Source organism: Pieris rapae, chromosome 2, assembly GCF_905147795.1.
Source record: "Pieris rapae chromosome 2, ilPieRapa1.1, whole genome shotgun sequence".
NCBI lineage: Eukaryota > Metazoa > Arthropoda > Insecta > Lepidoptera > Pieridae > Pieris > Pieris rapae.
Window position 1 is genome coordinate 3,288,112 of NC_059510.1, and position 19,673 is coordinate 3,307,784.

Genomic DNA, 19,673 nt, shown 5'->3' on the forward strand with positions numbered 1-19,673 from the left:
GAGCAGAAATGAAATCCAATCAAGCGCTAAACATTGTGTGTGTATGAATATGTATGATTTCCACTATATCTGGAACATATTAAATAAATTGTATTTTATAATAAACTTGTATAAATTTCTAAATTAAGTATTTAACAATGGGCTTACAAAGATGGGCTATTTTTTTAGTGATCCTTATGTACCAAAACTTAACAATTTTCGCTTGAAACAAAACTATACTAAACCATGTTTAATTTTAAATATATCGATAACTATATGTGAAGAGACATCACTAGCACTTACAGTAGCTGGCACATGCGCAAAGGTAAAGCTCACACAAAGAAAATTGAGAAGAAAGTTCGGTGCAAAGATCGGAATGAGCCTACCAATTAAGGCTTTGTTTAGATTGATTGCGGTTACTTTCTAGTGGAAAGCGTTTTACTTGTCTATTATTTATGTTGTCTATTAAAAATAAAATGGCTATATGCAGGACTGGGCCGTAGTATGGATACTACGTATATGTCATAACAAATGATATGGAGAAAGCACATTTCTGAATTGGTTCTGATTTTTTGTTATATAGCGAGTAAGTGGTTAATCTCAGCCCAACAAACGCTATTGTATTTTTTAGCTGCAAAAAAACGGTGCAAAATGATATTTATTTCTGTGTGGAAAAGGGAAAACTGTAGGACATAAAAAGACCCAACAATAAAAAAAAAATTTTATTAAATAACAATTGTCTTACCATTACCGTATTGGCAAGTGTAAATAGCGCACATAAAGAAGTATTTTATTGACCAAAACTGGAGTTCAAGTCGTCGGGGTTTAGTCGCACCCTGAACCACTCAGCTAAGAGTGCGTTGAAGCGTAATATTTTATTTATTTTAGCCATTTCTATTCCATACTTTGTACAATAAAAGTTTACATATAAAATTTGTGGATGGTTTCGATAATACATACGTAGCCTAGGTTAAGTATAATTTTTGCTTCGTTTTCTATATGTACCCGATTTGGGTAACTGTTTCAGAAGCGTAACACGTAACGTAATTAAGTAGTCTTTTAGTGTATTAAAATAGAACTTTCTTGAATACGCCTGAAACATAAAACCTACCTGTAAAAATCCCATAATCATTTGACAGATAAGAGACCTTGTTTGCTTTTAACAACTTTAAAGGCAACCTTTGTAACTATTTATTTATTTATTTATTCGGCAACCAAACAGAAACATCCTTTTATAAAAAAAAAACAAAGTCATAAAAAAAAATAACTAACTGTATTCAGATTAACCTCTTAAGAATTGTCGGTTACTTACTGTTAAATATAGAAGAAATTCGCATCAAATTTAATTAACTATATTGTCATATATTTCTGTGATCTATTAGGCTGTATTTTCTATAGTTAAAATAACAATTATATATGTAACATTGAATTTAAAATTCATTGATGATATACTCGATTTGTGTAGTTTAAGTAACTACTACTACTGAGGAATTGAAAGATTCTCGACATTGAATAATTTTATAATTGATACCTGAAAAGTTGTGTTGTCATTAATTGTGTGTTATAATCAATTTTTTTAATATGCATAAAAAACCACGTACCAATTAAATTTATTGAGATAAATTGGAGATTTCACCATACCTAATTAAGCCAGTATTATCTGTGGTTCAGAATGAAGCAATGATTTCCTCTAAATAGAGTGCAATTGTTCAGAGAAACGAATCAAAAAAACTCCAAGAAATTTAAATTTTTTGATATGTATTAATATATTTATGTTATGTTGTTGAATACAAAATTTGTATTTATAATGTTATAAAAGTGTAGAAAAAATCATATACAGTTAATCTAGGACGAAGCTCGGACAAATAGTGTCCCTACAAAGTGTGTATGAATACATCAATGCATGCAATCGATACAATTCTACTGCAATAAGGCTCTGATATCGCATAATTGCCCTCCCTGTGAAAATTGTTTATTTTACCCACGCTTATTAATTTCTAGCCATACAACTGGTGCGACACCAACGTATCTTGTATAAAATTATTAATGTTTAATCAGATTGTTTTAAAGCCTTAGCTTATATACTTAACATAATCAATAATAACACTTATAATTTTAGAATATGAACTTAATTAAAATCCATTAGGAAAACTAAACTTCTTTCAATATAAAAATAATATGTTTAATTTGTAATACTGTTCGGCGATTGCAAAGTGGGTAGATCAAAGATCAAATTTAAACCTACCCTCACTTTCTTGCCGTCCATGTACGTTATGTAAGTTCCACAGTTCTATGTGAATCCAGACGTACTCTTACGAACCTTAACAAGTGACTTTTATTACTGCCCATGATTCAGGCAACATTCTAGGGAACCAATGCAGAGCAAAAGGTTAAAGAGCGGTATGCATAATGTCATTGGCTACTTATCAAATCAAAGTTGCAGTACACTTCCTCTACTTCACCTCATGTGAATAATTTCATAATAGTTCAACCCGATAATTTTGAAGTCATTGTTGCCTAATATAAAAGTATAAGGTAACTCATAACATAAATGTATAATCCAAACTATATATTTCTTTGAATGAATTTAATTATTTTATAATTGGTTCACCTAGTAATCAATATGTCAGTGACCCGATAAGATACGATCAAGTGTAATTACCCATGAAATACTATAGGGTCGCGCGGTATTTATAGAAAAGTGCATCCCATTACACTTTTTTACAAGATAACGTAAAACTATCAATATTTGATGTTTTATTAAGTACGACACGAAAAGGAAATAAAGAAGTATGATGAAAAAAAACAAAAACGTGAATTGTAAACGTTTTTGTATATGGCAGCTCTTTCAGTTTTACATAAAGAAATTAAAAAAGACGTTAAAATCAAAAATGAACCCTGTATTTATCGCGATTCCGATTCCTCTAACAAATCACAGCGCCAGTTGCGTTGCGTCATATCCTGACATTTTATAAAATGATCGTTTATTAGGTTAATAATATCATTTATGAAAAAATAATGCATCAACGCGTGACTACATAATATGTTATAATGTGTAATTTACAATGATATCTGACATCATACATACTTGTGTATGAAGTTGATATCGCTTGAGCTACGTGGTACCAGAATTCAATGATACCATATAAAATATAGGTGGTATCCTTGTAGTTAAATAAAAATGCAATAAAAATTGAAAAAGTTTTTATGTAGTCAATGTCTCATTGTTTATGGTTTTTAACGGTTTTACCACTTCGATGGTAGTGCTGATACACCAAATAGGTGCTTGTTTATCATCTATAACTTGAAACAGTATAGGAATAGATGGGACCTGTACGAACAAAAATGTATTTAGTACAAAAATCTAAATCTAGTTTAAAGTACCTTATATGGTCATTGATGATCGTGACACGGTTAGATAAAACTTGTAGATTACATAAAAAGAATATATTGTAAACAAGACCATGAGAAATTGCACCTTGGCTACAAATTGCATTAAAATGAGCATACGCAAATCTAAAGCTTTAGTCAGTCGGTCTGTGCAAAAGGTTTTTAATAATATAAAGATACTTACAGCAGGAAACCACGACTCTACGTGCATACGCAGAGTATATTCAACTACTTCATCTCTGAAAACTGGGCAATATGTGTTCCGAAGAAAATTGCATGTTAATGCATACTCCTTAAGATCATAGTCAAAGTCTCTGATTGAAGGAAGTAATGCTTTGGTAGTCATGCTGCGAGTTGTACGAGCTGAAAAATATATATTATTTAAAAAATCCTTAGGATTTTAAATTCGAAAGTGGGGTTTTGTTTAATGTAGATGTTGTGACAACAAGAATACTAATCGATAAAATAATGTGAATAAAATAAATAAGAACCAGACGCGCCATGTGCTAATTAAACGAAGTACATAGGTTTTTATTAAGGAACTGTTTAAAATAATATTTTTCAGTAGTGCCAATTGTAGTAAGTTAGTTTCTTGTATTTTTTATTATGCAATTATGTTTTTGCTTTATAATTTCTTATGTTAGTTTTTTTAATTCGTCTGTAAATTTTATTCACATATTGTGCACGCTTTTCATTTAAGGGTCGCCGGTTAGGCTCCTGTAATAAAATTTAAATATGTTTTTTCTACTAATGATAACATTATAATCCATATATACATATTCCAAAGAAAATACTTAATTTTTATACATTTTACTTTAGAATAATTAACTGTTAAAAACTAACAACCGCTAGTTCTTCACGCGTTCTTCACAAGCATTCCTAAACGTGGTACGAATTTGTTGTTACGAATTTATTTATTTCACACAGAGTGATCGAAACCTAAGCTTTTATTCCATCAGCCAACAATTTTCCTAGTTTTAAAAAGGTAAATCTACTTCGTAAGTCACAGAAAATATTTTAGCTTTCATATTACCTTAATAATTGCGCAAATTGGGCTTCCTTCGCTCATCCATTTTAGGAATTAGTTTGAATAATTTTGAACATGGAAAAATTGCCTTGATATCAAAACCTAGCGTGGTTTTGGTACGTAATATTTTATTAGTGCTAACGAATTTATTATTTAAATAATAGCTTTATTTAAATATTACGCTAACTAATCGGAAGCACGAAGTCACGTCGTTTAAATAGTAATAAAATAACAGAAATATAATTATGTATGATAAATTGTAATCTTCGATTTTCCATAAAGTGAAAATCGAGCCAAACTAGCTATCAGCTATCGTTTATCTGGAGATTTACTTACGAACTTTAAAGATAACATTGACCACCACATCCTCACCCGTCACCACTCGGCAGGGTTGGTCAATGCAGTCCTTTATATATATATGGAGAGGTAATCCACCATAATTTTGACGACCTACAAAAAGACAACGACAAACAATAATTATAAGAATGAAGAATGATAAAATAAAAAAATATATATTTATTTACATACATAGGCTGCTTAAGTTACAATACTACTTACTATTAGTATGTGCGATACAGAATTTTGTAATTTTATTTAATTAAAAAAGAGTTAAAAAGGAATTTGTGTGTTAATAAAGGTTTGTTTTTCAGGAAAAAAAAGACTTAAGAAACATTCTTCGCACTCGGTACAAAAAAAATCACTTGTTTAGAAGTGTTTTGCTAATTTACACAAGGCGAAATGAGCATCGAGATTGTGATGCACGCAAAAGACGTCCCAAATAGGCGGTTACCGACGAAAACATTAAAAAAAAAATTGTATAACAGAAAATTGAAATTGATGAAGATAATTGAAACCCTAAACTTTGCGGTAATCTAGAGTTGATCGCCGAAAGTGATGCTTATTTTGAGACTTAAGACCAATCGTACCACTAAATTGACATCGAGAAAAAAAAGTTTTTTCTATTTTTTTTATAGAACTGGGGGCAAACAGGCAGAATGCTCACCTGATGTTAACTGATACCGCCGCCCATGAACACTCTTAATGCCAGAGGGCTCGCGAGTGTATTGCTGGCCTTTTAAGAATTGGTACGCTCTGTTAATAAAGGAACCTAAACCTCATCTGAATATATATATTCGTGGTTTATTAAGCCTGAGAAAGTAGATGAATTTTATGATGTTAACATACACGTTTATATACGTATTTTTACTCGTATACTACAAGAATGTTGAATCCCATACATCAAAGAAGTGTCGTTGTGTGCATTACAAGAATAATTGTGTAAAATGTATTTATTATTATAGCTATTTCATTATTAACTTACATTGATTCACGTTTGTAGACGGTTCTCCATTAACAAGTATGAATACAAAAGCGATGACAAACAGTCGAAACATGTTGACAATCTGAATAAAAATTTGATCAAATCTGATACATTTATACAAACAACTATCTCCTGATTAATAATTATCTAATCGAGAACATGACATTAGCTTTTTAGGAACAAATCTATGTCTAATAGGTATAATATTTAAGGTTGTATATATACTAAACCTAACATTAACAAGCCGTTGGAAACGGAACGAAAAGAGTTAAAGACAAAGAAAGCTAGCTAAAGCGGCGATGAACGGGGCCTGTGTAGGTTAATCTAGGCTAATCGATGTAAAAAATGGTGACCAAAGGGACCAACTCTCACGATTTCTCTACTGTCTCACTCTCGCGAATAAGAAAGACGCACTGAGCAGATAACGAGATAAATTTTCACAGATAATTGGACCAGGGCAAGAGGTATAAAGTCCTACGCCCTAGAGGCGACTCTCGATTAGTTTGTAATTTAGTTTAAAATTGTTCTGTATACATACTAAGTATAATTCATTAGAAATAAAAGAATTTCATTTTATAAATAATGTATTTTATTATCATTTTATTCCAATTGTTTCACATTACTTAATATAATTAATTTGTTTTATATTACATTTGTTTTATACGATATACATTATTAGATATATACATTATTATATTTAAAGGACAATTTGAGCACCCTATACTGGCACAGACATTTCTGATATCAAAAAGTTGTGGGTGCCTAGACTATTACATAGTCGTTATACAATATTTAGTTTATTCAACACGAGTGTGAGACAAGTTTTTACTCTACGTATATTCAAAAAATGAAATACTGCAACACTTAATACACAGTAATGATTGGAAGTATGTATTAACGATTATATCTACACTAATATTATAAAGAGGAAAACTTTAAGGAGAAACGAAGTTCGCGGAAGCAGCTAGTACATTATAAAGTATAAAAATCTGCTAAAAAAATACGATAACATTATTTTAAATCTTACATGCAATGGTCAACATAATGTACTTTCAAGTTATACAGATATGTAACGATGATGTTTAGAAGACAGCAGGCAAGTCTTACAAGGATATCCTTGAATGCGCACAATTGCGTTCGGAATTATATAATATATAATATTTTTTAAATAAAATAATGTTTAAAGTTGCTTCTCTCTCTTAAAGTATTATAACACTCTTAGGAATACATATTAATAGTTTTTTCAGGGATACTATAGATGTATTTGGCACGCACATAATGTTGTCGAATCGAAACTATCTATCGCTTATGTCCCCGACCCTGTTCTGGGTATGGTGGGATACGACCAGCTAGGCCTCAGAAGAGAGCTAGCAAGATTCTTACGGGTAGGGTGCATAATCCGGATATAATGGAGAGGCTGGGTCTACGGGTATCAAATAGAAACCTGAGACTTACGTCTAAACTTTTGGATTTACCGCGCGCACATTCCAACTTGATTAGCAAAGCGCCACTCACGCGGGCAATACGGATAGTGAACAGAGTTGCTATTGAGGTGGACCTATTTGTTTGTACACTGGCTGAGTTCACAAAAGTTGCTAGCTATATTGTTAGTTATGGATAGATAGATTTAGGAATATAAGTTTAATTTTTTAATGTTTTTATCTAGAATAGTTGGTGTGGGATTTTGGAATTCAATCGTATTAGTAATTACTGTTAAGATAGAAAAATGTAGTGATAAATAAATAAATAAATAAATAAATATTTTATGTTTTATTAAGTTGTATATTTATTATTATATTATATTTATTAAGTTATATAATTGACTAAATATTTCTGATAATCTAAAATTTAGAAAAGCTTAAAATTATACTGATACAAGACGTTATGACCATACCGATTGTCGAAGTATCACAGTTGTGAGACATCAATAAATGTTTATTATCATCGACCCATCGCGCAGGTGTGAAAAATTGTTGCATCCGTGAAAAAATGATTATCATGAAGTTTACTAAACGTAATACGTACGATAATTTGCACTATTTACGATGTAATATAATTTAAACGAGTAAATACATACTTACTTAGGCACATGTAAATGTAAGTAGTAGTAAGTTTCTGTGTGGGGTAGAAGCAGTAGCGGCCTTTTTAAGATTAATCCTACAAAGACTTAGTTTTATTCATTTTCTGCCACACAATCCAGTACGCTTGGGAAAAACATATCGCGAATCAAATTCCGCATTCATCTGAAGGAAAAAGCCAAACTGGCTTCCAAAATGCTGGATGTTTTGGGTAAGATGCTCACCGCCCTGCTGCCATTTCTATTGCTTCAACCAAGCGGGCGCGTGGTGCGTTGCCTCATATCACATTATTAACCGTCACATTATAAAATCTCAAATTATAGGTTATTTCACAGTATTAGTTGTAATAGTAATAGAGGACAATTAATACAATTCGTGCACATACAGACTGACATTAGAGGTCCCTAAAATCATAAAATAGGCACAGAACCTTGATTACATCATGTTATACATATCGGTTGTGTAAAAAAGTGTTAATTTATTTGAACCTTTCGTTTACCTTTCCCCCCTTTCCATTTGTTAAATATCTTATTTAATGTTCTCTTTTGAGACTGGAAATTACACAAGAGATATAATTGAATTTGAGTATGAGACGAAGAAGTTTTCTTTCTAATGCATAAATCTTAGTTTAGAGTTAATTTTTGTGTTTTATGTTTATGTCAATTTCAATATAGCTAATCGAGTAAGTCAATCAAAGTATTATTTAAAATGTATTTATTAGGTTTTGCGATATAAATATTTTACTATGAATAAAATCTTAAGGGAAGCGTCCAATGCACAGATTTCAAATACAAATTTATACAAATTCAATACCATTTTCCCCTATTTACAATAAAACGTACATACCTTAACACGACCTGATGAGCAGAATGATAATAGAATGGTTATTGTTTAGAGACTTTAATGCCAGTCAACTTCTCGTCCGTCCTAAAGTAAATGTATAATTAGGGGCATGTTTTTCTATGATTCATAAGTGTACATTAAGTTATATAAATATTGATACATGACATTTTGATTATTTAGTCCATGTTGTTATTAAAATTATAATGTTTTGAATAATCGAGCTCCTAATTCATGTAAAAATTAATCTAACAATGGGATTTTTTTTTAATATAACTTACTGAAAAATCTTTTTTTTTACATACAAAAGGGGGCTAAACCTGCGGGACGCCAAAAAAGTCAGCCGTCACAGTCCATAGACACCCATTTTTAGTGGGTGCGTTGCCGGCCTTTAAGGGAGGATTACTATATTATATTATCTAAAAGGAAAAGTAAACAACTTTCAATATAAAAATCAGTGTTATAACACAATTTTTAGTTCTCTTAGGTAGCAAAGTGGGTAAGTCAAAGATCAATCAAGTTCAATAGTTCGATGTGAATCCAGACGTGCTCCTTCGAACCTTTACAAGTCGCTTTTAATACTGCCCTTAATTCAGCCTGCCACCATTTGAGTGAGAAAAAGCAGAGCAAAAGGGTAAAAAAAGCTGTAAGTTTAATGTCATTGGCTACTTATCAAATCAAAGTTGCAGTGTATTTCGTCTAGTTCACCTCTTTTCTGTATTCACTTTCTTTAATTTCTGTATTTTATTTCATAAACACTGTCTTGTTAATAATGAAAGCCGTTTAACCTACAACTATTGAACGCATTATTGCTAGATAATAATTTAATATGAAGAGAACCACATTTAAACTATGAAAATATTATTATTTATTTTGCTTCAACTAGTAATATGTCAAATAGCGACTATGTATGTGTATGGTAAGGTCGTTAACCTTTAGGGTTTATTGTTCATACATTATTGAATCTTTATTGTTATTATGTTAATCAAATTAACATTTCATTATCGACGCGGATGCATCGCACAGGTGTACAATGATAAATTATTATCAGGATGTGAAAAATTATTATTATTTTCCTAAACGTACGTTATGCCCTACACTATTTATGATTTAGTACACAAATTGTAGTTATAGAGATGTATAAAATATTAGAATCATATTTTTTTTCGATTGGTCTTATTAATCCTTATAGGTACTACATACATAATATAAACTAATTTATTCTTCGTATCTTTTATAATTTATATAACTACTAACATTTGCGCTATCCATTAATTAACAAAATAGGACGTCGAAATCAAAAATGAAATCTATATCGCGTTTTCTATTGCTTCAACCAATCAATACGCGAACGTTGCACATCATGACATTTAATAACATGGCAGTTTATCAGCGACATATATGTTATAATGTAACGATTAACAATGACATCTTTGTATGTACAATGAACACTTACATACTTTTAAGAATTATTAGAATTTGTATAAATAAGGGAAGTAGCGAGTCAACCCCAACTTAAGTGTCTGACTACTTACTTATCTCATAATCATTTATTAATGTAAAAATTTGAGATACAATAAAAAAAAAGTATTTTATTATTATGTATTTCTTGTGTGTGTAGTTGATATCGCTTGAGTTACGTGGTACCAGAATCAAGATCAGGAATACTATACAAAATTTACGTGGTAGCCTTGTAGTTTTTATGTATGTATGTCTATGTTACACAAATTAAAAATGTCACAAAAATTGAATAAGTTTTTATTTAATCAAAGTAATTGTTTATGGGAAGGTCTTCTCACTTCGATCGTAGTGCTGATACACCAAATAGGGGCTTCTTTTTCGTCTACAACTCGAAACTGTATGGGCATAGATCGGACCTGTACGAACAAAAACATATTTAGTACCAAAATTGTAATTATAGAAATATATAAAAAAGTATATGGTCTTTGATGTTCGCAAAAATTATATATTTAGATAAAACTTACAGAATATAAGAATATATTGTAAACAAGACAATAAGAAATTTCAACTCTGTGGCTATAAATTGCATTAAAGTCATAATGCACATAAGCAAATCTAAAGCTTTAGTCAGTCAGTCTGTGCAAAAGGTTTTTAATATTATAAAGATACTTACAGCTGGAAACCATGACTCTACGCGCATACGCATGTTATATTCAACTATTTGATCTTTGAAAACTGGGCATTTTGTGTTTTTTAGATAATTGCATGTTACTGCATACTCCTTAAGATCATACTTTATGGATGACATGGCCAATGCTTTCGTCGTCATTCTGCGAGTTGTACGAGCTGAAAAAAATTAAATAAAAACCTATCGGTTTAATTACCGTCCTCGTAGGAATGCGGTAGCGACACCAGAGTTTCTCAATTGGTTGAATCTTGTACTCATAGTTAATAGGTCCTGCAGTGGTTCTAGTCCAACCCTTCTTGCTTTTGGAAGGGGTTTTACACTAATTTAGTCCTTGTTAAATTATCGACACAATAATGTGTAGATAATTAATAAGAGCCCGACACGCAATTTTTTTTTACCAAAAGCAAATACTTAATAGTCATACATTTTACTTAAATAAAGTTATGGTTATTGGATAAATGAATTTTGTATTTTTTTTAATTTGAATAAAACTAACAACCTTTACCAAAACTTAACTAGCATTCTTAAAGATGTCAAAAATATATCATAATATCAAATAATCAGTGCTAAGTTAAACTTTTGTTGCATCACATGTTTTGTCAGATAGAGTGATCGAAACCTTACTTTTTATTTCAACTACGAAAACGAACTATATAAGGACTAGCCGAAGCTATGGTTAATTCCGAGATTTACTTACGAACTTTGAAGAGAACGTTGACCACCACATCCTGACCCGTCACCACTCGGCAGGGGGGGTTTATGCAGCCCTGTATATATATATGGAGAGGTAATTCACCTAAATTTCTACCACCTAAAAAAAACAACAGACAATGGATAATAAATAATAATAACAATATTTTTTTCCATATTTCGGAGAGATTTTTGCACATAATTTTATAAATGTTTTACGCTTAAATATTTAAAAAGGAAATACAGGTATCGTTATATATTATGATATCAGTGGGCCGAAAATTTCGTAGCCTGACACATAGATGGCGCAACTAGTATTAAAAGAAAACTTTTAGTTAGATCTAACCAACAAAAGACAAAGTAGAAATTTGAACACTGTCATACTATTAATTTGTGCAAAGTTGAATTTTGAGTGAAGAAACTTTTAGTTACGTTTTAAAAAAATATATAAAATGGAATTTCGTTTATTAATGAAGTATTGTTTTTTGGCAAAAAAACACTACCGAAGCCAACGTTTAGCATGATAAAAATTATTCGGACATTATTAGCTCCGGCCTCCGAGGACGAAGCACATGCACGTAATAGACGCCCCAAAGAGGGTGTTACCGACGAAAACATCAAAAATCTCCACAGAATATATTGTTCTAAAAGAAAAATGAATTTGATTAAGATAGCTGAGACTCTAAAGCAACCAAATGAACGTGTTGAACATATCCTATATGAATATACGGATATACGAGACCTGTGTTCAAAGTGAGCACCGAATTCACAATCGATCAAGAAAAAAAAATAATGTGTTTAAAACTGTGCAATTGAAATAAACCCGTTTTTTTTTTTATTTTGAAGAATTTTATGATGCACCCATACCTGTATACAGCATTTAATTCAGTTCACATATATAGCTACTCCAATACATCAAATTAGTGTAGCCTTCAAAGTGTTACACGAAAAAATGTACGCGAAAAAAATCTGCAGTTATAAATAGTTTACTAAAATTATATAAAATATCAATATCTTTATTAACTTACATCGATTCACGTTTGTAGACGGTTTTCCATTGACAAATATGAATACACAAGCGAAGAGAAACAGTCGGAACATGTTGACAATCTGAAAAAATCTGATCCATTCTGATTTATTTATACTAACAATTATCTCCGGATTAATAATTATCTAATCAAGACCATCACATGAGTCATTTAGGTAACATCTGTCTAATTATATAATCTAAATGTCTAATTATATATAAAAAACACCCTTGGAATAAGAAAGACGCACAGAGCAAAGCACAAGGTGTAAAATGCATTATATACAATTTTACAAGAACTAAAGAATAAATAAACACGTTTCTAAAACATATGTTTAGCCATCATTGAGAAGTAATTAGGGGACAGTGGTTACCTTCCGTACGCTTTTTAGATTCTATTTATAATTAATTGTTGAATTCATCTACTTTACGTTATATACCTAAGTGTAACAAATATATTGGAGTTCTAACTATTGTGACGAAAGGGTTGAAAGTTATAGTGATTTTTCTACTATAAAATATTTGTACGAACGGACCCCGTACGATTTGGGGTACTTTCATACGCCATGGGGTAGATTGCTACAGGGTAATTGAAAGCATGTTAAATTCCTTGATTTTTATAGTAAAAATATTTTTTTCTCAAAAAACTAACTGAATAATAATTGACTTGACTCACAGCCGATAAGATAATATAACAAAAATTTAAACTTAAACAAAAAAAACATTTTTAAACATTTTACAATCAGTCTGAATGATGTCTTTGCAATCATTTTCTACGACATTGTTGTACAGTCTTTGACAATCAAAACTTAAAGTAGATAGATAATGCTACATTTGATTGTTTTTTTTTTATAGAACAGGGGCAAACGGGCAGGAGGCTCACCTGATGTTAAGTGACACCGCAATGTATTTAACTTCATAAACATAATTAATTCATAAACATTAAATAATAATTTAAACCGTTTCATTTGTACTACTATGAAAGTCATTGTTGCAGAAACTAAATGAAAATTATTCGGCAACTCGTAATGTAATTTTATACTTCAAACTATATTTTCCTTTTAATAATCCCACATTTCCACTAAGGAAATATTATTCTGATATCGCTTTTACTAGTAATAATATGTCAATAAGTGACCCGGTAAAATAGAATTGGCTTGCACGTTATTTATATAAAAGTGCATCACATTATATCTTGTTACAAGTAAACGTGAAACTGTCATTATACTTTGATGTTTAATTAAGTTGTTGATATATAATGCGTATATATTACAGGAGTATACACAAGAGAAAATAAAGAATTATGTGGAAAACAAATATTTTGCTGAACTCAGTCAAGTGTTCATAGGCTAAATAATTTTGAGTTTGTGAAATCAAGTAAAGCTTAAAATTATACTAATACAAGGCGGTATGGTCATGATACCTCGATGTTTATCATCATTATCGACGCATCGCGCAGGTGTGAAAAATTGTTGCATCCGATAAATGATTATCATGAGCTGCAAGATTATTATTTTTCTAAACGTACGGTTATGCTATATATGTATATCTTCATAATCTGTACTTTTTACGATTTAACATAATTTAGACAAATAAGCAGTAACTCTCTGTTACTGACAGTACTAGCAGTAGTACTCTGTTTTATTCACACCTCCACACGGCCTCAGTTTGGTATATCGGCTGGGGTTGGCATATCGAAAATCAAATTCCGCAATCATTTGAAAGATAAAACCAAAAAGCCGGGTGTTTCGGGTAAGACAATGTTCTCCGCGCCGCCGCCATTTTTATTGTTTCAACCAATCAGGACGGGTGTGTTGCCTCATATCACATTATAATATTATTAATTGACACAATATAAAATGTATAAAAATAATGCAAAATTAACTCAATGTTTCGGTTATTACACAGTATTAGTTGTAATAGTAGTAGAGAGAAATGATCATGACACAGAAATCTGAGGCCAAGACCTAAAGAGGTTGTAGTGCCACTGATTATTATTATTAGTAGTAGAGGACAATTAATACAATTTGGTTACATCTAGACTGACATTAGACATCCCTGATATAATAAAATAGGCACAGAACCTTGACTACATCATGTTATACATATAAGTTGTGTAAAAAAGTGCATTAACTATTTATGTGCACGTTCCGTTTATCTTTCCTCTCTTTCTTTTAGTTGAATACCTGATTCCCCGGCGGCTACTCTCTTTTGAGACTGGCATTGACACAAGAGATGTTATTGAACATGAGTTTGCGACAAGTTTTCTCTCAATTCCATAAATATTTTAGAGATAATTTTTGTGTTTTACGATAATGTCAAATACATTCTGGCTAATCGAGTAAGTACATCAAAGTACTTCTAATGCACAAATTTCAAATACAACTTTATACAAATTCAATACTATTTTTCCCTATTTACAACAATACGTACATAGCTTAACATGACCTGATGAGCAGAATGGTAATGGAATGGTTGTTGTTTAGAGAGTTTAATGCCAGTCAACTTTTCATCCGTCCTAAAGTAAATGTAAATTTAGGGGCACGTTTTTCTATCATTCATAAGTGATTTTTTAGTATTGTTAATAAAATTATAAAGTTTTGAATAATTGAGCCCCTAATTCATGTAAAGATTAATCTAACAATGGGATTTTTCTGTATTTTTTATATAACGTTACGTCTATCAGTAAATAATAATTAATTAATTTAAAAAGAAAATTCTTTTTTTAATACATCAGTCACCTGACTCAAAACGGTCAGTATTAGTCGGCATAGTAATGCCCTTAAAAAACGTGTTTGTATGTCTGTTCCTAATACCATTTTGAAGTTTACTTTTCTCGAACTCTTTTTAATTGAAATATATAATAAATGTTTGTTGTGAAATATATAATAAATGTTTCGCACGATAATGGTTGAAAATATGTATGCTTTAAAAAGTATCATAAATCTGCTACGTAAATACAATAAACTTTCTAGTTATGTCATAATAATATATTTACAGATATACTTGAATACGCGCAACTGCATCGGGAATAAAAATTTTAAATAAAATTATATAAAAAGTTGCTTCTTCTTTCAAAACATTATGACATTCTTTGGTATACATATAAATAGTTTTTTTCAGGGCAACTCATACATACATATTAAACATATTTTTCTATGAAGAGAACCACATTTAATCAATGAAAATATTATTATTTATTTTACTTCAACTAGTAATATGTCAAATAGCGACCATGTATGTGTATGGTATGGTCGTTAACCTTTAAGGTTTATTGTTCATACATTATTGAATCTTTATTGTTATTATATTTATCAAATTAACATTTCATTATCGACGCGGATGCATCGCGCAGGTGTAAAATGTAGGCGTCAGATAAATTATTATCAGGATGTGAAAAATTATTATTATTTTAATAAATGTACGTTATGCCCTACACTATTTACGATTTAGTATAATTGAAACACAAATTGTAGTTATAGAGATGTATAAAATATTAGAATCATAAATTTGTTCGATTGGTCTTATTAATCCTTATACTACATACATAATATAAACTAATTTATTCTTCGTATCTTTTATAATTTATATAAATACTAACATTTGGGCTATCCATTAATAAACAAAATAGGACGTCGAAAACAAAAATGAAATCTATATTCATCGCGATTTCTATTGCTTCAACCAATCAGTACGCGAACGTTGCATCATATCATCACATTTTATAACACGGCAGTGTATTAGCGACAAACATGATATAATATAATAATTTACAATTACATCTGTGTATGTACAATGAACAAATACTTGTGTGTGTAGTTATATAGCTTGAGTTACGTGGTACCAGAATTTAAAGATCAGGAATACTATACAAAATTTACGTGGCAGCCTTGTAGTTTTTATGTATGTATATCTATGTTATACAAATTAAAAATGTCACAAAAATTGAATAAGTTTTTATTTAATCAAAGTAATTGTTTATGGGAAGGTCTTCTCACTTCGATCGTAGTGCTGATACACCAAATAGGGGCTTCTTTTTCGTCTACAACTCGAAACTGTATGGGCATAGATCGGACCTGTACGAACAAAAACATATTTAGTACTAAAATTTAAATTTAAAGTAAAAACGTATATGGTCTTTCATATTCGCGAAAATTATATATTAAGATAAAACTTACAGAATATAAGAATATATTGTAAACAAGACAATAAGAAATTTCAACTCTGTGGCTATAAATTGCATTAAAGTCATAATGCACATAAGCAAATCTAAAGCTTTAGTCAGTCAGTCTGTGCAAAAGGTTTTTAATATTATAAAGATACTTACAGCTGGAAACCATGACTCTACGCGCATACGCATGTTATATTCAACTATTTGATCTTTGAAAACTGGGCATTTTGTGTTTTTTAGATAATTGCATGTTACCGCATACTCCTTAAGATCATACTTTATGGATGACATGGCCAATGCTTTCGTCGTCATTCTGCGAGTTGTACGAGCTGAAAAAAATTAAATAAAAACCTATCGGTTTAATTACCGTCCTTGTAGGAACGCGGTAGCGACACCAAAGTTTCTCGATTGGTTGAATCTTGTACTCATAGTTAATAGGTCTTGCAGTGGTTCTAGTCCAACCCTTCCTACTTTTTGAACTGGGATTTTGCACTAATTTAGTTCTTGTTATATTATCGAGACAATAATGTGAAGATAATTAATAAGAGCCCGACACGCAATTTTTTATTTACTAAAAGCAAATACTTAATAGTCATACATTTTACTTAAATAAAGTTATGGTTATTGGATAAATGAATTTTGTTTTTTTTTTTAAATTTGAATAAAACTAACAACCGTTGTTCTTTAACTAGCATTCTTAAAGATGTCAAAAATATATCATAATAATCAGTGCTAAGTTAAACTTTTGTTTCATCACATGCTTTGTCAGATAGAGTGATCGAAACCTTAGTTTTTATTTCAACAACGAAAACGAACTATATAAGGACTAGCCGAAGCTATGGTTAATTCCGAGATTTACTTACGAACTTTGAAGAGAACGTTGACCACCACATCCTGACCCGTCACCACTCGGCAGGGGGGGTTTATGCAGCCCTGTATATATATATGGAGAGGTAATTCACCTAAATTTCTACCACCTAAAAAACAACAGACAATGGATAATAAATAATAATAACAATAATTTTTTCAATATTTCGGAGAGATTTTGCACATAATTTTATAAATGTTTAACGTTTAAATATTTTAGCACGGAAATACAGGTATCGTTATATATTATGATATCAGTGGGCCGAAAATTTCGTAGGCTGACACATAGATGGCGCAACTAGTATTAAAAGAAAACTTTTAGTTAGATCTAACCAACAAAAGACATGGGTAGAAATGTGAACACTGTCGTACTATTAATTTGTGGGAAGTTGAATTTTGAGTGAAGAAACTTTTAGTTACGTTTTAAAAAAATATATAAAATGGAATTTCGTTTATTAATAAAGCATTGTTTTTTGGCGAAAAAGTACTACCGAAGCCAACGTTTAGCATGATAAAAATTATTCGGACATTATTAGCTCCGGCCTCCGAGGACGAAGCACATGCACGTAATAGACGCCCCAAAGAGGGTGTTACCAACGAAAACATCAAAAAAACTCCACAGAATATATTTTTATAACAGAAAAATTAATTTGATTAAAATAGCTGAGACTCTAAAGCAATCAAATGGACGTGTTGAACATATCCTATATGAATATACGGATATACGAGACCTGTGTTCAAAGTGAGCACCGAAATCACAATCGATCAAGAAAAAAAAAAATGTGTTTAAAACTGTGCAATTGAAATAAATCCGATTTTTTTTTAATTTTGAAGAATTTTATGATGCACCCATACCTGCATACAGCATTTAATTCAGTTCACATATATAGCTACTCCAATACATCAAATTAGTGTAGCCTTCAAAGTGTTACACGAAAAAATGTACGCGAAAAAAAATCTGCAGTTATAAATACTTTACTAAAATTATATAAAATATCAATATCTTTATTAACTTACATCGATTCACGTTTGTAGACGGTTTTGCATTAACAAATATGAACACACAAGCGAAGAGAAACAGTCGGAACATGTTGACAATCTGAAAAAATCTGATCCATTCTGATTTATTTATACTAACAATTATCTCCGGATTAATAATTATCTAATCAAAACCATCACATGAGTTATTTAGGTAACATCTGTCTAATTGGTAAAATATTTAATTTTTTATAAAGACCATACCAAACCTACCAAAGCCGTTAGGAATCGGAACGAAGAAAGAGTTAAAAGATAAGAAGGTAGCTGACGTTATGAGCGGGGCCAGTTTAGGTATGCAACCAACCAAATGATGCAAAAAATGGTGACCAAAGGTCCAATTAAATACTCTCGGAATAAGACAGACGCACAAAGCAAAGAACGAGGTGCAAATGCATTATATACAATTTTACAAGAACAAAAGGATAAATAAACACGTTTCTAAAACATATGCTTAGCCATCATTGAGAAGTAATTAGGGGACAGTGGTTACCTTCCATACGCTTTTTAGATTATATTGGTGTTCGAAACTATTATGTGGAAAGGTTTGAAAGTTAGTCATTTTTCTACTATAAGATATATGTACGAACGAACCCCCTTCGATCGGGGGTACTTTCATACGCCATGGGGTAGATTGCTACAGGGTAATTGAAAGCATGTTAAATTTGTTGATTTTTTATAATAAAAATATATTTTTTTCTCAAAAAACTAACTGAATAATAATTGACTTGACTCATAGTCGATAAGAAATAACAAAAATTGAAACTTTCATCCTTAGTTTACTAATTAAAAATGTTTACAATCAGTCTGAAGGATGTCTTTGCAATCATTTTCTACGAGATTGTTGTACAGTCTTTGACAATCAAAACTTAAAGTAGATAGATAATGCTACATTTGATTGTTACTTTGGAAGTTATTGTACATTATCATTATTTAAATTAACGGCAAAAGTATAAGGTTTAACCATTCTAGCTGTAAACCCCGCAGGTGGTTAAGGATCAGAATGTGTTTGTCTTCCATAACAGAGAAAAGTAATGACCATGATGATCGTTTCTTCCGAAGATTAGATACTTTCAGCTCTTTACTCGAATTATGACAG

The 19,673-nt window shown here is 30.8% G+C and overlaps 2 protein-coding genes across 2 annotated transcripts; both read right to left on the minus strand.

Annotated features, from left to right (window-relative positions):
• Positions 1-3,173: 3,173 nt before the first annotated feature.
• Positions 3,174-12,613, minus strand: LOC110995318. Its single transcript, XM_045632556.1, has 8 exons — positions 12,503-12,613; positions 11,482-11,595; positions 10,770-10,942; positions 10,408-10,512; positions 5,718-5,799; positions 4,733-4,846; positions 3,554-3,732; positions 3,174-3,310 (listed from the first exon to the last, which is right to left on the minus strand). The coding sequence occupies exons 1-8, from the start codon at positions 12,573-12,575 to the stop codon at positions 3,185-3,187; spliced, it is 966 nt and encodes a 321-aa protein (XP_045488512.1). The 5' UTR covers positions 12,576-12,613; the 3' UTR covers positions 3,174-3,184.
• Positions 12,614-16,442: 3,829 nt separating this feature from the next.
• LOC123690658 lies at positions 16,443-18,649 on the minus strand. The gene is made up of 4 exons (XM_045634367.1): positions 18,557-18,649; positions 17,536-17,649; positions 16,829-17,001; positions 16,443-16,577 (listed from the first exon to the last, which is right to left on the minus strand). Exons 1-4 carry the CDS (start codon positions 18,627-18,629, stop codon positions 16,467-16,469), a joined length of 471 nt encoding a protein of 156 aa, XP_045490323.1. The 5' UTR covers positions 18,630-18,649; the 3' UTR covers positions 16,443-16,466.
• Positions 18,650-19,673: the final 1,024 nt, after the last annotated feature.